This window comes from Bufo gargarizans, chromosome 3 (assembly GCF_014858855.1).
Source record: "Bufo gargarizans isolate SCDJY-AF-19 chromosome 3, ASM1485885v1, whole genome shotgun sequence".
Taxonomy (NCBI): Eukaryota; Metazoa; Chordata; class Amphibia; order Anura; family Bufonidae; genus Bufo; species Bufo gargarizans.
This window is the reverse complement of record NC_058082.1, coordinates 235,547,930-235,561,773: the sequence shown is the minus strand read 5'-3', so window position 1 is coordinate 235,561,773 and position 13,844 is coordinate 235,547,930. Positions and strand designations below refer to the sequence as shown.

The following is a 13,844-nucleotide window of genomic DNA, read 5'->3' as shown; positions in this document are numbered from 1 at the left end:
GGACGCTAATAACAATTTTTACTTTCAGAAATTCTTCAAAAAAAAAAATTAGGCTGATTTGTTCAGCTTTTCGCTTTGACAACCTGATTTTTATGACGGACTTCTCCCATACAAATCTGCATTAATACACCAGCGGGGGATGCTTTCAGTTCTCTGCAATTGCTATAATAACACATTTAGACTTTTTTCACATTACTGTGTTTGGTCTGGGAAACACACGCCCCATTTCCCAGACTGAACACTGCTCCTCTGACCCAAAATCATTATAATTCATGATGCTATGACTTCCTGTCTGACTGTGGGTCTACTGTACTGTACGCAATATCTCATTAATATCTTAGCAGTTGGGGGTTCCGCTCCCTAGACCCACACAGTTCAGCTTCTTGAAGAGGCCATAGCGCATCAGGTATTGATATAGGTCATCAATATTGTACTCCCAGAAAACCCCTCTAAATATAAGTTTTGTCTCAGCCCATTTTAGCAATGATATTAAAGCTGCCAGTTCAGGTTTTGATCAGGTTTTCTGATGCTATATAGAAGCTAAAAGTAGGTTTGGCTCATAAAAGGAGAAAAATTGTAATGCTGGGTTCGTATCACGTGTTTCCCATCAGTTTAACGTATACAAAAAAAAAAACATACACCTTAAACCAGCCATCCTCAAACTGCGGCCCTTCAGCTGTTGTAAAACTACAACTCTCACAATACCCTGCTGTAGGCTTATTCCTGTAGGCTGTTCGGGCATGCTGGGAGTTGTAGTTTTGCAACAGCTGGAGGGCCGCAGTTTGAGGATGCCTCAGAATGATGCCATACAGTGTTGTCCATTTACCATAGAGTTCCACTGTAAAAAGTTTTTATTTTTATTTTTTTTTTACCATTGTAAATATATGTATACGTTTTTTGTTTTTACCGGACTGGCACCCTGATAAAAGAAACCTCTGTATACAGAAACATTGGGGAAGATTTACTATTGAAAATGTGCCCAAAAACTGGCATACATCATCGTATTTGTTTTAAAAGATTAGACAGTCAGCCACTGTAATAAACCTGGTGCAGTGTAAGCATACCTCCGAGCCATCCTAGATCTCATGGTACAGTCCTGGATTTCGGCAGCTGTCCCCTGGGCCAGGGATGGCTGAGGTCGCAGATGCAGACAAATGCAATGGTAAAGCAGGGAGCCACCAGTTCCCTGCTCCACCATTCACCAGCAGCAAGCGTGTTACTGTGAGGTCATTGCACCTTGCTGAGGTGTGCATGAGAGAGTGCACTAACAGGGCATATATACTGTGTGGTGGGAACTAAGGGATAATAACTAAGGGGGAATAACGACTGTAGAGTTAGAGGCATTTCTTACTGTAAAAAGGTAAAATATAATTTGGGAGGTATCTTATATAACTGTCTAAGTTTACGGTCTAAAAGTATTTTTTAGTAAATCTGCCTCATAAAAAAAAAAAAAAAAAAAAGTTTTGTCAAATCCTACCTTCCCCTGAATCCAACTACCTATGAAAGAGCCTATGAAAAATACCTGCATTACGATCCATGATTCAAGGCTGATCATTGGTGGCTATCTTTATAATATGTTCTTTAATCTAAACAGTAGAGCCACATACATAATAAGTTGTTTGTGTCGAAACAATGGCAGTATAACCAGCGCTGGAGGCTCGCATTGCTGTACCTTGGCTAATAATATGCTCAAATTAACTCTCATGGTTCCTTCTGCTCTCACCATAGGTACCTCTTTGCTCTTCAAGTGAAACAGGATTTAGCACAAGGCAAGCTAACATGTAATGAAAGCAGTGCTGCTCTCCTCATCTCACACATTGTTCAGTGTAAGTTATTATGTTTTTCTACATGCCTCCTACTGAAAGTTTACTCTTAGATGGCATATATTTGACTTTCTGATGCACAAAGGACCAAGCTTGCATCCGACTGTGAACTCAGCAATGCAAAGTTGTGATAAATTGAAAAGCTTTGATTTATTTTTTAAAATATTGGTCCATTCCCTTCTCACATGTTTTGGTGAGAGGAATTTCCCACTATGTTTCTAACTGAATCAGAAAGACTGTCATTTGCCAGCATTTGCATGACAATAATAGTGGGGCTTAAAGCTGATAGAAAAAAAATCTATAAAAATTAAAAGTTTTGAAAAAATCCCAAAGAAATGTCCTTTAGAACTGTTGCTATGGAAAAGCACGTTACGGTATAACAATGAAAAACATCAGGTTTTAATTGTGGCTTCAATTTCCCCAATAAACTCAAAGATTATATATGTGGCACCACAAAAACACCCCAAATATGGCAAGGAATGCCATTTTAGTTTTTGGGGACGTTACAAAGCTTAGAAGTTTAAAAGCAAATCTTGAAATTTTTCAGAAATTTTCAAAAATCCAATTTTTAGGGACCAGTTCAGGTCTGAAGTCACTTTGTGAGCCTTACATAATAGAAACCACCCAAAAAAGACCCCATTCTAGAAATTAAACCCCTCAAGGTATTCAAAACTGATTTGACAAACGTTGTTAACCCTTTAGGTGTTCCACTAGAGCTAATGGCAAATAAAATTTCTGAATTTAGATTTTTTTGGGCAAATTTTCCATTGTTATCAATTTTTTCCAGTAACAAAGAAAGGGTTAACAGCCAAACAAAACTCTATATTGCCCCAATTCTGTAGTTTGCAGAAACACCCCATATGTGGCCGTAAACTACTGTACGGCGTAGAGGAAAAGGTGCGCCATGTGGTTTTTGGAAGGCAGATTTTGCTGGACTGGTTTATTTACACCATGTCCCATTTGAAGCCCCTCTGATGCATCCCTAGAGTAGAAACTCCATAAAAGTGACCCCATTTTGGAAACTAAGGTGGCAGTTTTGTTGGGACTATTTTTAGGGTACATATGATTTTTAGTTGCTCTATATTAAATTTTTGTGAGGCAAGGGTACCAAAAATATAAATTCTGAAATGTCATCTCCATTTGCCATAAACTGTTGAACACCTAAAGGGTTAATACAGTTTGTAAAATCAGTTTTGAATACCTTGATGGGTGTAGTTTCTTAGATAGGGTCACTTTTATGGAGTTTCTACTCCCAGGGGTGCATCAGGGGGGCTTCAAATGGGACATGGAGCCAAAAAAAAGGCCATCAAAATCTGCCTTCCAGAGCCACTACCTATACATTTACACACGAGTCACCGTACCCATGCTCAAACAAGGCCCCCCATTCCTTCAGATGAGACCCCCATTCCTTCAGATGAGACCCCCATTCCTTCAGATGAGACCCCCATTCCATCAGATGAGACCCCCATTCCATCAGATGAGACCCCCATTCCATCAGATGAGACCCCCATTCCTTCAGATGAGACCCCCATTCCTTCAGATGAGACCCCCATTCCTTCAGATGGGACCCCCATTCCTTCAGATGGGACCCCCATTCCTTCAGATGAGACCCCCATTCCATCAGATGAGACCCCCATTCCATCAGATGAGACCCCCATTCCATCAGATGAGACCCCCATTCCTTCAGATGAGACCCCCATTCCTTCAGATGGGACCCCCATTCCTTCAGATGAGACCCCCATTCCTTCAGATGAGACCCCCATTCCTTCAGATGAGACCCCCATTCCTTCAGATGAGACCCCCATTCCTTCAGATCAGACCCCCCATCTCCCAGATCAGAACCCCCCCCATGCTCAGTTCTATAATTTAAAAAAATATCTTTCCTCTCCTAATCGGGCACCTGCTACTCTGCAGGTCTGACACGCTACCCACTGTGACCTGATGAGCACAACGTCAGGTCATAGTGTGTATCTCCACATACTATGTTCTCACACTGTGTGCATCAGGACGTAGTGGAGACTGAGATGGAGCTGCAAAGTAGCAACAGTGCCCAATCAGGAAAAGAGATCTGAGCATGGGGTGGAGAGTGAGCCGGCCTGACTGCTCCACAGCTAGAGCCGCACTTGAAGAAGCAAAGAGCCGCATGCGGCTCAAGAGCCACAGGTTGGCCACCCCCGCCATACAGTGTTCCTTTCCTTCTGCGCCCTGCCGTTTGGTCATACAGCAGTTTACGACCACATATGTGGTGTTTCTGTAAACTGCAGAATCAGGGTAATAAATATTAAGTTTTGTTTGGCTGTTAACCCTCGCTTTGTTACTCGGGGGAAAAAAACTGATTAAAATGGAAAATTTGCCCAAAAACTGCTGTTTTGCCACCGTTTTTATTAAAAAATTTTGACCGTGTTTATCTGAGGGGTTATGTCATGGGGATATTTTTATAGAGCAGATTCTTGCGGACGCGGCGATACCTAATATGTCTATTTTTTTTTATTTATTTATGTTTTACACTATATTATCTTTTTATAAACAAAAAAAAACATTTTAGTATCTCCAAAAAACATTTTTAGTTTTTAGCCGATTATCTTAGGTAGGGGCTCATTTTTTGCGGGATGAGAGGACTGTTTTATTGGCACTATTTTGGGGGGGGGGGGGGCATATGACTTTTTGATCGCTTGCTATTACAATTTTTGTGATGTAAGGTGACAAAAAAAATACCTTTATTGCACAGTTTTTTTTTTTTTTTTTGACAGTGTTCATCTGAGGGGTTAGGTCATGGGGTATTTTTATAGAGCAGATTCTTACGGACGTGGCGATACCTAATATATTTTAGTTTTAGAAAATATTTTTGAAAACAAATTTTTAGTTTTAGTGTCTCAAGTCTAAGAACCATAGTTTTTTTTATCAGATTGTCAGTAGCTAAATTGAGGAAGGGGAATATAACTGTAGTACTCCATGGAAGTGTGGTACTCCCTGAATCAACCATCAATGCAGAGGCCTGGATGTTTGGGGCACGTGTCACACTGAGTAGTGGTTTCCTTCCGTATCCCCCTCCTGTGACACACTCTGCACTTTTTTTTTAAGACCGGGACCACACCTGAAAAGTGTTGGCCAGGGACGATCCGGGTGCCTCCAGTTCCCGAGGTACTCCGGCCTACTTTTTTCCGGTCAGAAAAGATCAGGGCCTTGAGGACTGCCTCATAGAACTGAAGGAATGTCCCTGTGTTGCCAGCGCTCCGGGACAGCACAAAAGAGTTGTACAAAGCAACCTGTACCAAGTAGACCGCAACTTTTTTGTACCATGCCCGGGTTTTACGCATGGCATTATATGGCTTGAGGACTTGATCAGCGAGATCGACTCCTCCCATATACCGATCGTATTCAACGATACAATCGGGCTTCAGGACCGTGGCCGCGGTACCTCGCACAGGGACAGGGGTGATGCCGTTACCGTGAATTGTGGACAGTACAAGGACAAGGACAGCCAGAAGCACCATGGAAGCACTCTGTAGCACTCATATCCCGGATCCTGGACCCATTTAAGTGAATGGGTCCATGATGCGGGCTGCACACGGCCGCGTGCAGCCCTCATCATGGACCCATTCACTTCAGCATGTGCTACTTTTTTGCGGTGCGGGCAGTCGGATGCGGATCGCGAACCCCATTCAAGTGAATGGGTCCGCGATCCTCATGCAGCTGCCCCATGGTCTGTGTCCGTGCATTGCGGACCGCTATTTGCGGTCCGCAGCACAGGCACGGCGCCCTTACATTCGTGGGCATGAGCCCAGAGTGTGTTTTAGCATACTTTTATATGTACTTTCTTTTATTTGGATTATTATTTCATTTTATCTTGATCATTTTTTACTTTTATTAAACTTGTCTGCAGACATTACTTTTGCTGTTTAAACACATGCCAAGTAAATGCTGATGCCAAATAATTGAGTCACCTGTAGAAGGAGGTAGGAGGTACACTGACTCTGACTTGTAGCCTGCAGCGGTGTTCTGTCTCTGGCAGATTTCACTGCCCGGGAAGTTTTCAATACCCCTTGTCACTTCCTCCTCGTTCGTGTCTACTCTGGAAGGAGGTGCGTACTGCCAGCCCTACTGTGATGCGCGTGCGCTAATACTAGTTATCTTGCCTGTGGGACGCATTTATGTTCCACAAAGCAAGAGAGGGCGTGTTCGCTAACTAGTATTAGTGCACGTGCATCACAGTAGGCCCTACTGTGATGCGCGTGCGCTAATACTAGTTAGCGAGCACACCCTCTCTTGCTTTGTGGAACGCAAATGCGTCCCACAGGCAAGATTCGATTCCTCTGTAGTGCAGGATGGGTCGCCGTGGGAAAGAGCCGCATTGAAGGGTCTAAAGAGCTGCTTGTGGCTCGCGAGCCGCACTTTGCCGACCACTGGACTAGACCAATGTGCAGCACAAGGCCCCAAAACGTCCTCATCTCGGCTGCACTGACTGGAGTCCATCCACTGGCCCTAGCCAAAAAGGAGCCCGGGTGTTGAGCAACGAACTGTTGGGCGTACAGGTTCGTCTGCTCCACCATCAGGTTTACAAAGTGGTCACTGAAAAAATACTAAAATAGTCGTATTCAGTGAAGCCCACTGTGGAAATCTGGATTCCTGGTTGGCCTACAAAATCAGGAATCGCAGGCTCAAAATGCTCTGGGGTTCACCAGACAAGTTCACTGGCAGGGGGCTCAGGTGGACTGATCTTGTCGGCCGGAAAACTAGTACGAGCCCCAGAGCTGCTCGTACTAGTGTGGACTACAGGGTCCCCTTGCTCCGCCTGGCGGCATCTCCTTGGGGGCTCATCATCATCGCTAGCCCGCCCACCCAGCTGACCAATGAGAGCTGACCCTGAGAAGTGATGTCACATCATCTCTCAGGATCTCAGGATGGTGATTGATGGTGTATTATCACATCACTGGTCGCCATCCTGTTTCGGGTTATCAGGTCCCCAGAGACCCAACTAACCTGTAAACGCAGCAAACGTAGTCAATTCAGACCTGCAGTTTGCTGCAATCACCGACACGGGGGGGGGGGTGTCCCACAGTTCCGATCACCGCCCGCCGGGTGGCGGTGATCGGAACTAATCGGGACATACAGGTAGGCCCTGTACGCCCATTGTCCGGAACAGGTTAACCACTTCCCGACCGCCCATTGACTATAAATGTCCTGGGAGGTCAATTTGATCTCTGACCGGACGTTTTAGAATGTCTTTTCAGAGATGACCGCAGGGCACGCAGAGAGAAGGCAAGGACCATTCCTGTGTGCCCCTGCCTTTTAGATAGCTGAACTTCAACAAGAAATTTGGATTTGCAACGATTCATCACAAATTCGCATTCCATTGAATGTAGCAGGCGTAATGACGGGTAACTGTGATGGCGCCACCCCCCCCCCCCCCCGTCATTGAACTACCTATATACTGTGTTCATTGCTGATCACATCATCTGAAAGTCACTTTGAGACCTTTTAGGGGTTAAAAATATAATACATACTCTCTTCATTCATTTGATCGCAGAGAGAGGCAGTTGCGGCCATCTTGACTGTAGAAAACGTGTCAAATCTCATGCGCTCTGACGTCATCATGTCGGCCAGTCGTGGTAATGTCACGGCGCCAGGCCAGCACGCTGACGTGGTGCCATCACATTTCGGAGTGCGTGAGATCTGGCACGTTTCCATCAATCAAGATGGCCTCTCTGCGATTAAATGGATGAGGTGAGTATGTTTTTTTTTTTTTTTTTTTTATTACTGCCATTTGCGGAAAAATTGATTAGTTGAAGCGCCAAGAAATTCGGCAAATCAAATTTTTCTTGAAATTTGGATCAAATTCCACTTCATTAACTTCAGTTCATTCAACACTAATATTCACTACAGATCAGTGTGTGAAGCAAGTCCAAAAGTAGGAACATGTGTCCAATGGCATGGAGCTGTAGCAAAATACTGACCAAGTGTACCGACATGCTTGTGATGTTTTGTGGACATACCCCCTTCTTCTAAATGTGTTATGATTCCCATAAGGGATCGAAATAGCCAAAGTCACATAACTACATTGGTCCAACACAATCATAATACAGAACTTAATTGCCCACACTGTTAGCCCAGCGTAAATCATGCTGCAAAGGCATTCCTTGTATATATTATTTTATCTATTACGGTCCATTCACACGTCCACGGTGTGTTGCGGATCAGCAATACACCCAGCCGGCACCCCCAATAGAAATGCGTATTCTTGTCCGCAGCTGCGGACAAGAATAGAACATGTTCTATCTTTTGTGGAGCTGTGAACCGGAAGTTCGGGGCCACGCTCCGCAAATGCAGAAGCGGAGCGCACATAGTGTGCTCTCTGCTTCACGTCCGGGCCCATAGAGAATGAATGGGTCCGCACCCGTTCCGCAAAATTGTAGAACAGGTGCGGACCCTTTTGCGGACGTGTGAATGGGGCCTTACAGGTGAAAGACCCAGGGATAGGAATTTCTTTACCCTTAATGGTCCTTTACACAGGCAGAGAATCTGCCAGATAATAGCTAAAGATATGGTAAAGGTGTCACCATTTATCTGATGAACAAGTGAAATGCTCAATTATCAGGTAATTGGATTATAAACGTCCTGGGCGGTCGACTTTATCTCTGATCGGACATTTTAGAGATGGCAGATGTATGCTAATCGTACAGCTGCCAAGCAGGGGGCCCACTGTCGGTGACAGCAGGGCACCGTAGAGAGAAGGCAGGGACCATTCCTGGGTGCAGGAGCTGTTTTATAAAAATAAAAAATAAAAAGTTTGACATGTAAAAAAAAAATATGTATTTTTTTCCCCAATTAAACCATTAAAAAAAAAAGACCTATTTGGTATCACCGTATCCGTAACGACCGTCTCTAAAGAAATTGGGATCATCTACCCCATCAGGTGAACGCCATAAAAAAAATAAAAAATAAACAATGCGTCAAAAAATATTTTTTTTAGTTCCCTCACCTCCCAAAAAACATAATGCTAATCAATCAAAAAGTCGTATGTACCCCAAAATGGTAGCAATAAAAATGTCACCTTATCCGGCAAAAAATGAGCCCCCACACAAGAATATAGCCAGAATTTTTTTTAAAATATGGCTCTAAGAAAATTGCAACACAAAAAAATTTGTTTTTGTGTTGCCATATTCTAGAGCCACTATTGTCTTGTGTGAGGGCTCGTTTTATGTGGGATGAGGTAGCAGTTTTTATTGCTACCATTTTGTGATGCATACGACTTTTTGATTGATTGATATGTTTTTTGGGAGGTGAGGTGACTAAAAAAAGCTGTTTTGTAGCAATTTTTATTTGTTTCTGTGGTGTTGTCCCACACACAATGAGCCCTCACACAGCTCAGTCAACAAAATAATTAAAAAGTTATTGCTTTTAAAATCCATGACAGACAATTCCATGTTAGAAAATCCAGATGCCTCTCCTTGCCTTCTGAGCCCTGGCGTATCTCCAAATAACAGTTTACAACCACAATTGAGGTCTTACTGTATTCAGGAGAAAATGGGTAGCAGATTGTGGGGGATATTCTCAGGTTATCTTTTGTGAAAAGTTTTGGGCTAAGCATAAATAAATGTAATTTTAATTTTCACAGCCAATTATTCTAAATTCTATTTAACACCTGTTGGGTCAAGTGCTCACTTTTTGGGGGTTTTCACTGTGGGGGTACCTCAGGGTCTCTTCAAATGCAACAAAGCGCCCTAAGACCATTCCAGCAAAATCTGCCCACCAAAAACCATATGGCGTTCCTTGCCTTCTGTGCCGTGCCGTGTGCCCATATATCGGTTTACGACCACATATGGGGTGTTTCTGTAAACTGCAGAATCGGGGGGGAATTAATATTGAGGTTTGTTGTTGATCAAAATGGAAAATCCGCCAAAAAGTAACATTTTGAAATTTTACATCTATTTTGTTTTAATTCCTGTTGAATACTTAAAGGGTTAACAACATTTCTACAAAAAGTTTTGAATAGTCTGAGAGGTGTGGTTTCTATTATGTGAGCTCCTCAAAATGACTTCAGAACTGAACTGGTCCGTAAAAAAAGTTGATTTTGAATATTTTCTTAAAAATTTCAAAAATTGCTTCTGAAATTGTAAAAAAAATAACATTGCCAAAACGATGCCAACATAAAGTAGACATATGACGAATGTTAATTAATAAGTATTTTGAGGCATCACTATCTGTCTTAAAAGCAGAGATATTCAAATTTATAAAACAGTGAATTTTTTAACATTTTGAGTAACTTTGGGATTTTTTTTTATAAATAAAGGTAAAACATATTGACTCAAATTTACAATTAACCTGATGTACAATGTGTCACAAAAAAACTATCTCTGAATGGCTTGGATAAGTAGAAGCGTTCCAAAGTTATTACCACATGAAGTGACACATGTCCGATTAGGCCTGGTCAGGAAGGAGGTAAATAGCCTGGTCTGGAAGTGGTTAACCATGTGTCATGATTGCAAAGTATGATTTGCATAGTGTGGGGAGTTATAACAATTAACCACGTGTGAATGTAGCCTCTAGATTATATAATTGCTTTCAGTAGCCCAGTATTGTTAAGGCTTGGTTCACAAAAATCACAGAAGGATACAAAACATCCTGCATGATATAATAACTGAATATGCGGATGTTCATGGCAATGTTTATAAGGAAAAAAATCACAGAAAATAATACACTAACATAGATGTAAACATTATATATGGACTAAGCCCTCACTCTGATATGATAAAATCTGGGACTCTTGGACAATGTATATTGTTCAAAACACATCTGTGCCCGCCTACCCGCGCTAAGGTGGTCTCAGTCAGGCAGGTCCTACTCTAAGCTGGTTGCATTTATTAACTATGCAAGCCTGAAAAGGCAAAACCATGTCTCTTATATAAAGCTCTGAGGACACAGCTTTGATTACTTCCACTGGGACACATAACATGGATTTTATTATACTGGGACTTCAACTGAGAAAAATACTCAGGTCTCCAGAAAAATCGAATATCTATCGATTTAAGGATATTGTTTTTTATTTGTATTTTTATGTATGAATTTTAACCTATTCGATTTAATTGGATCCATTCAGTGTAGTCGATTTTTTATAATCGATATTCCATCGATAAAATTGTATTTCTGAGGCCAATATACACATTCGATTTATTTTATTGTACTTAAATAAATAAGTTTGGATCCACATTCCTCTGGGTGTTTTGAGTGCCGGTCCAATTTCACTCACCAATCAATTCAGGTCCTACTCTAAACTTACCTATGCCGTTAGGCATCTACATTCAGGAGAGCAGAGCCTGCACATATAGTGTGCTGCTCCTAGTTACCTCTGTGCATCCAGCAACCAATGACAGGAGCAGCACGCACAGCTTATGTACCACCTAATCAAGGTCACCTGCATATCCAGAAGACCCATGTTCTTTAACCACATGGCCTGATTGCAAAGTAGCATTTGGACAGTGTGGGAAGTTATGGCAATTAACCACGTGTGAATGAAGCCTTTAGATTGTAAAATGGCTCTCAGTAGCCCAGTATCGGTAAGGCTTGGTTTACAAAACCAAAAACTGTGAAATAAGACCTTTATAGTCTAGAAACCTAAAATAATCTGTAATTGTTTTACATCATAGAAACTTTCAGGCCGGATACTTTATAAAGGAAAGGCTTTATTATGCGTCTATATTATGTACTGAATTTCTGTTGTACTGATGTGGCAATAATTAGTTGACTTCCCTTCCTAAACGTAGCTGAGGTTGGAGATTTTGATGAGGCTGTTGACCGGGAACATTTAGCCAAAAACACTTATATGCCCCAACAAGACGCTCTGGAAGAAAAGATCATGGAGTATCATCGAAATCACTTGTAAGTTTTTACATACATTTCAATCTTCTTGTCTTTTAAAAGTAATATAGTATACCATAGTATAGGCCATAGTATTTTACGTTGATTGGTGAGAATAATACAGTCTTTAGAAATTAAATACTTAAAACCAATAATAATTTTAGTAAAAATAAGCTGAAATCGTTATATATATTGACTAATATGTTCTCCTGGACAGAATTTCTGCTTCTTGATATTCACAGTGCTTGATTTGTATGGACATGGAAGTTGTGACATTTATTAAAACAAATAGTGGAAAATGATGGTAATCTGCTTGTTTCCCCATATTATTCTAATACAGTCCCAACAGGTTGTGCCCTAATAAGTCATAAGGCTATGTTTGCATCACATTTTTGCCCCACGTTTGATGTATATGCCAGACTGCTGCCAAACAGTAATACCCGTCACCATAGGGTTCCATTGTAGAAAAGAAAAACATATCTGTTAATGTATGTTTTTTTTTTTTTTTTGTGGGACTCAGTAGGATGGAAAGTGTAGTGTAGGTTGCTGTTTCATCCTTTTATTCCCAATATATATGTTAAACGTAGGGCAAAAACATTATGTGAACAGCCCCTAATTATATTATCTATTGTATTTATGTGTTAGAAGTGATCTCTAACAGGATCGTCAACTAAGCAGCTTTTGCTAATTTATTATCTGCAGTGGACAGACACCAGCCGAATCAGATTTCCAACTTCTGGAGGTTGCCCGTCGCTTGGAGATGTATGGCATCAGATTGCACCCAGCCAAGGATAGGGAAGGAACTAAAATCAACCTTGCTGTTGCTAACACAGGAATCCTAGTATTTCAGGTGGGGTATTTATTTGTTATGTTCTTACAATTGTCACATTCCTTGAAAAAAATATAGTACTTCCATTTTGACATTCAACATATCAACGTATTATGAGCATTCTGCGTTTATGAAATATTTCTAGAAATATTTTTATTGAGATATTTTGCAACGTAAAATGCAGAAATAATATCATTTCAAGGCTTTGTTTCACATTGACATTTATGTAAACACAGAAGTCAAACAAGTTTATCATATTCAGAAATAGTCCATGCTTTCAGGGTGTTTTTGTAGAGATATAGGATATTAATATTAGCATGATTGTGTACTATGTTACTACAGTGTTACTAGTTTTTTAAGCCAGATTTGGTGATGGATGTTTTAAGATGGGCGTCCTTCAAGATGGTCAATTACTGTAGCCAATGATGAAGGCCCCCCTATTAAGTGGTATTTACAATGTATTCCTTATGACATAATGTTTGGTATTAGCCACTCCCTGCCAAGAACTTCAACAGATGTTTACTTTTTTAATTCACAGTGGCTCAGTGGATAGCACTGTTGCCTTGCAGCGCTGGGGTCCTGGGTTCGAACCAGACCAAGGACCGCATCTGCATCTGTTTGTATGTTCTCTCAGTGTTTGCGTGTGTTTCCTCTGGGTGCTCCGGTTTCTTCCCACACTCCAAAGACATACTGATAGGGACCTTAGATTGTGAGCCCCATTGGGGACAGCGTGATGCTAATGTCTGTGAAGTGCTGCAGAATATTTCAGCGCTTGTAAGTGCTGAGCCACTAAGGGCTGTAATAGGTGGCCACTAGGGGCACTGAGGGGCCACGAGGCTATGCAATTGCCTGGAATTTGGGGGACTCGGCGACGCACGGGAACAAGTGTTGAAAGGTCAGAGTCAGGAGGACTGCTAGACCACAACCCCCTGCAAAGGTACTGCACTTGTTACAGCCTGAGGGCTGGTGGACTGTATGTCTGGGGTAAGCCCGCACCTGGTTCCATGTGGGAACGCTATCGTATAGCCGAGTTAGGGTTACGATGTTTATTATGTTTAGGTAGAGCCCAGGCAGGCTTTTGTTTTATGCCATGCTGTGTATGACTAGTGTCAAATCGCATTGTTTGGACCTGAAAACCAGTGGTTATGAAGAATAATTCTGTGAGACTGACCCCTGAATAAAAAACGATCCCTACACTAGATTGAGATTTCAGTCACTTCTGTGTACTTACATTTTAATAGTTGTATAGGCCTGCCCCTGAAAGGATTTGATGATACAAGGATAGAACTGAACTTTTATCTGATGTATCTATAATGTCATTACACAGTAATTTTGTT

At 41.7% G+C, this 13,844-nt stretch overlaps 1 protein-coding gene across 1 annotated transcript in view; it reads left to right on the top strand.

Annotated features, from left to right (window-relative positions):
- Positions 1-13,844, top strand: part of FARP1 (FERM, ARH/RhoGEF and pleckstrin domain protein 1) — a 198,663-nt gene that overhangs the window by 131,244 nt on the left and 53,575 nt on the right. Inside the window, 3 exon segments of the mRNA XM_044284632.1 lie at positions 1,729-1,826; positions 11,585-11,699; positions 12,381-12,528. Coding sequence (XP_044140567.1) covers positions 1,729-1,826; positions 11,585-11,699; positions 12,381-12,528 — 361 coding nt within the window.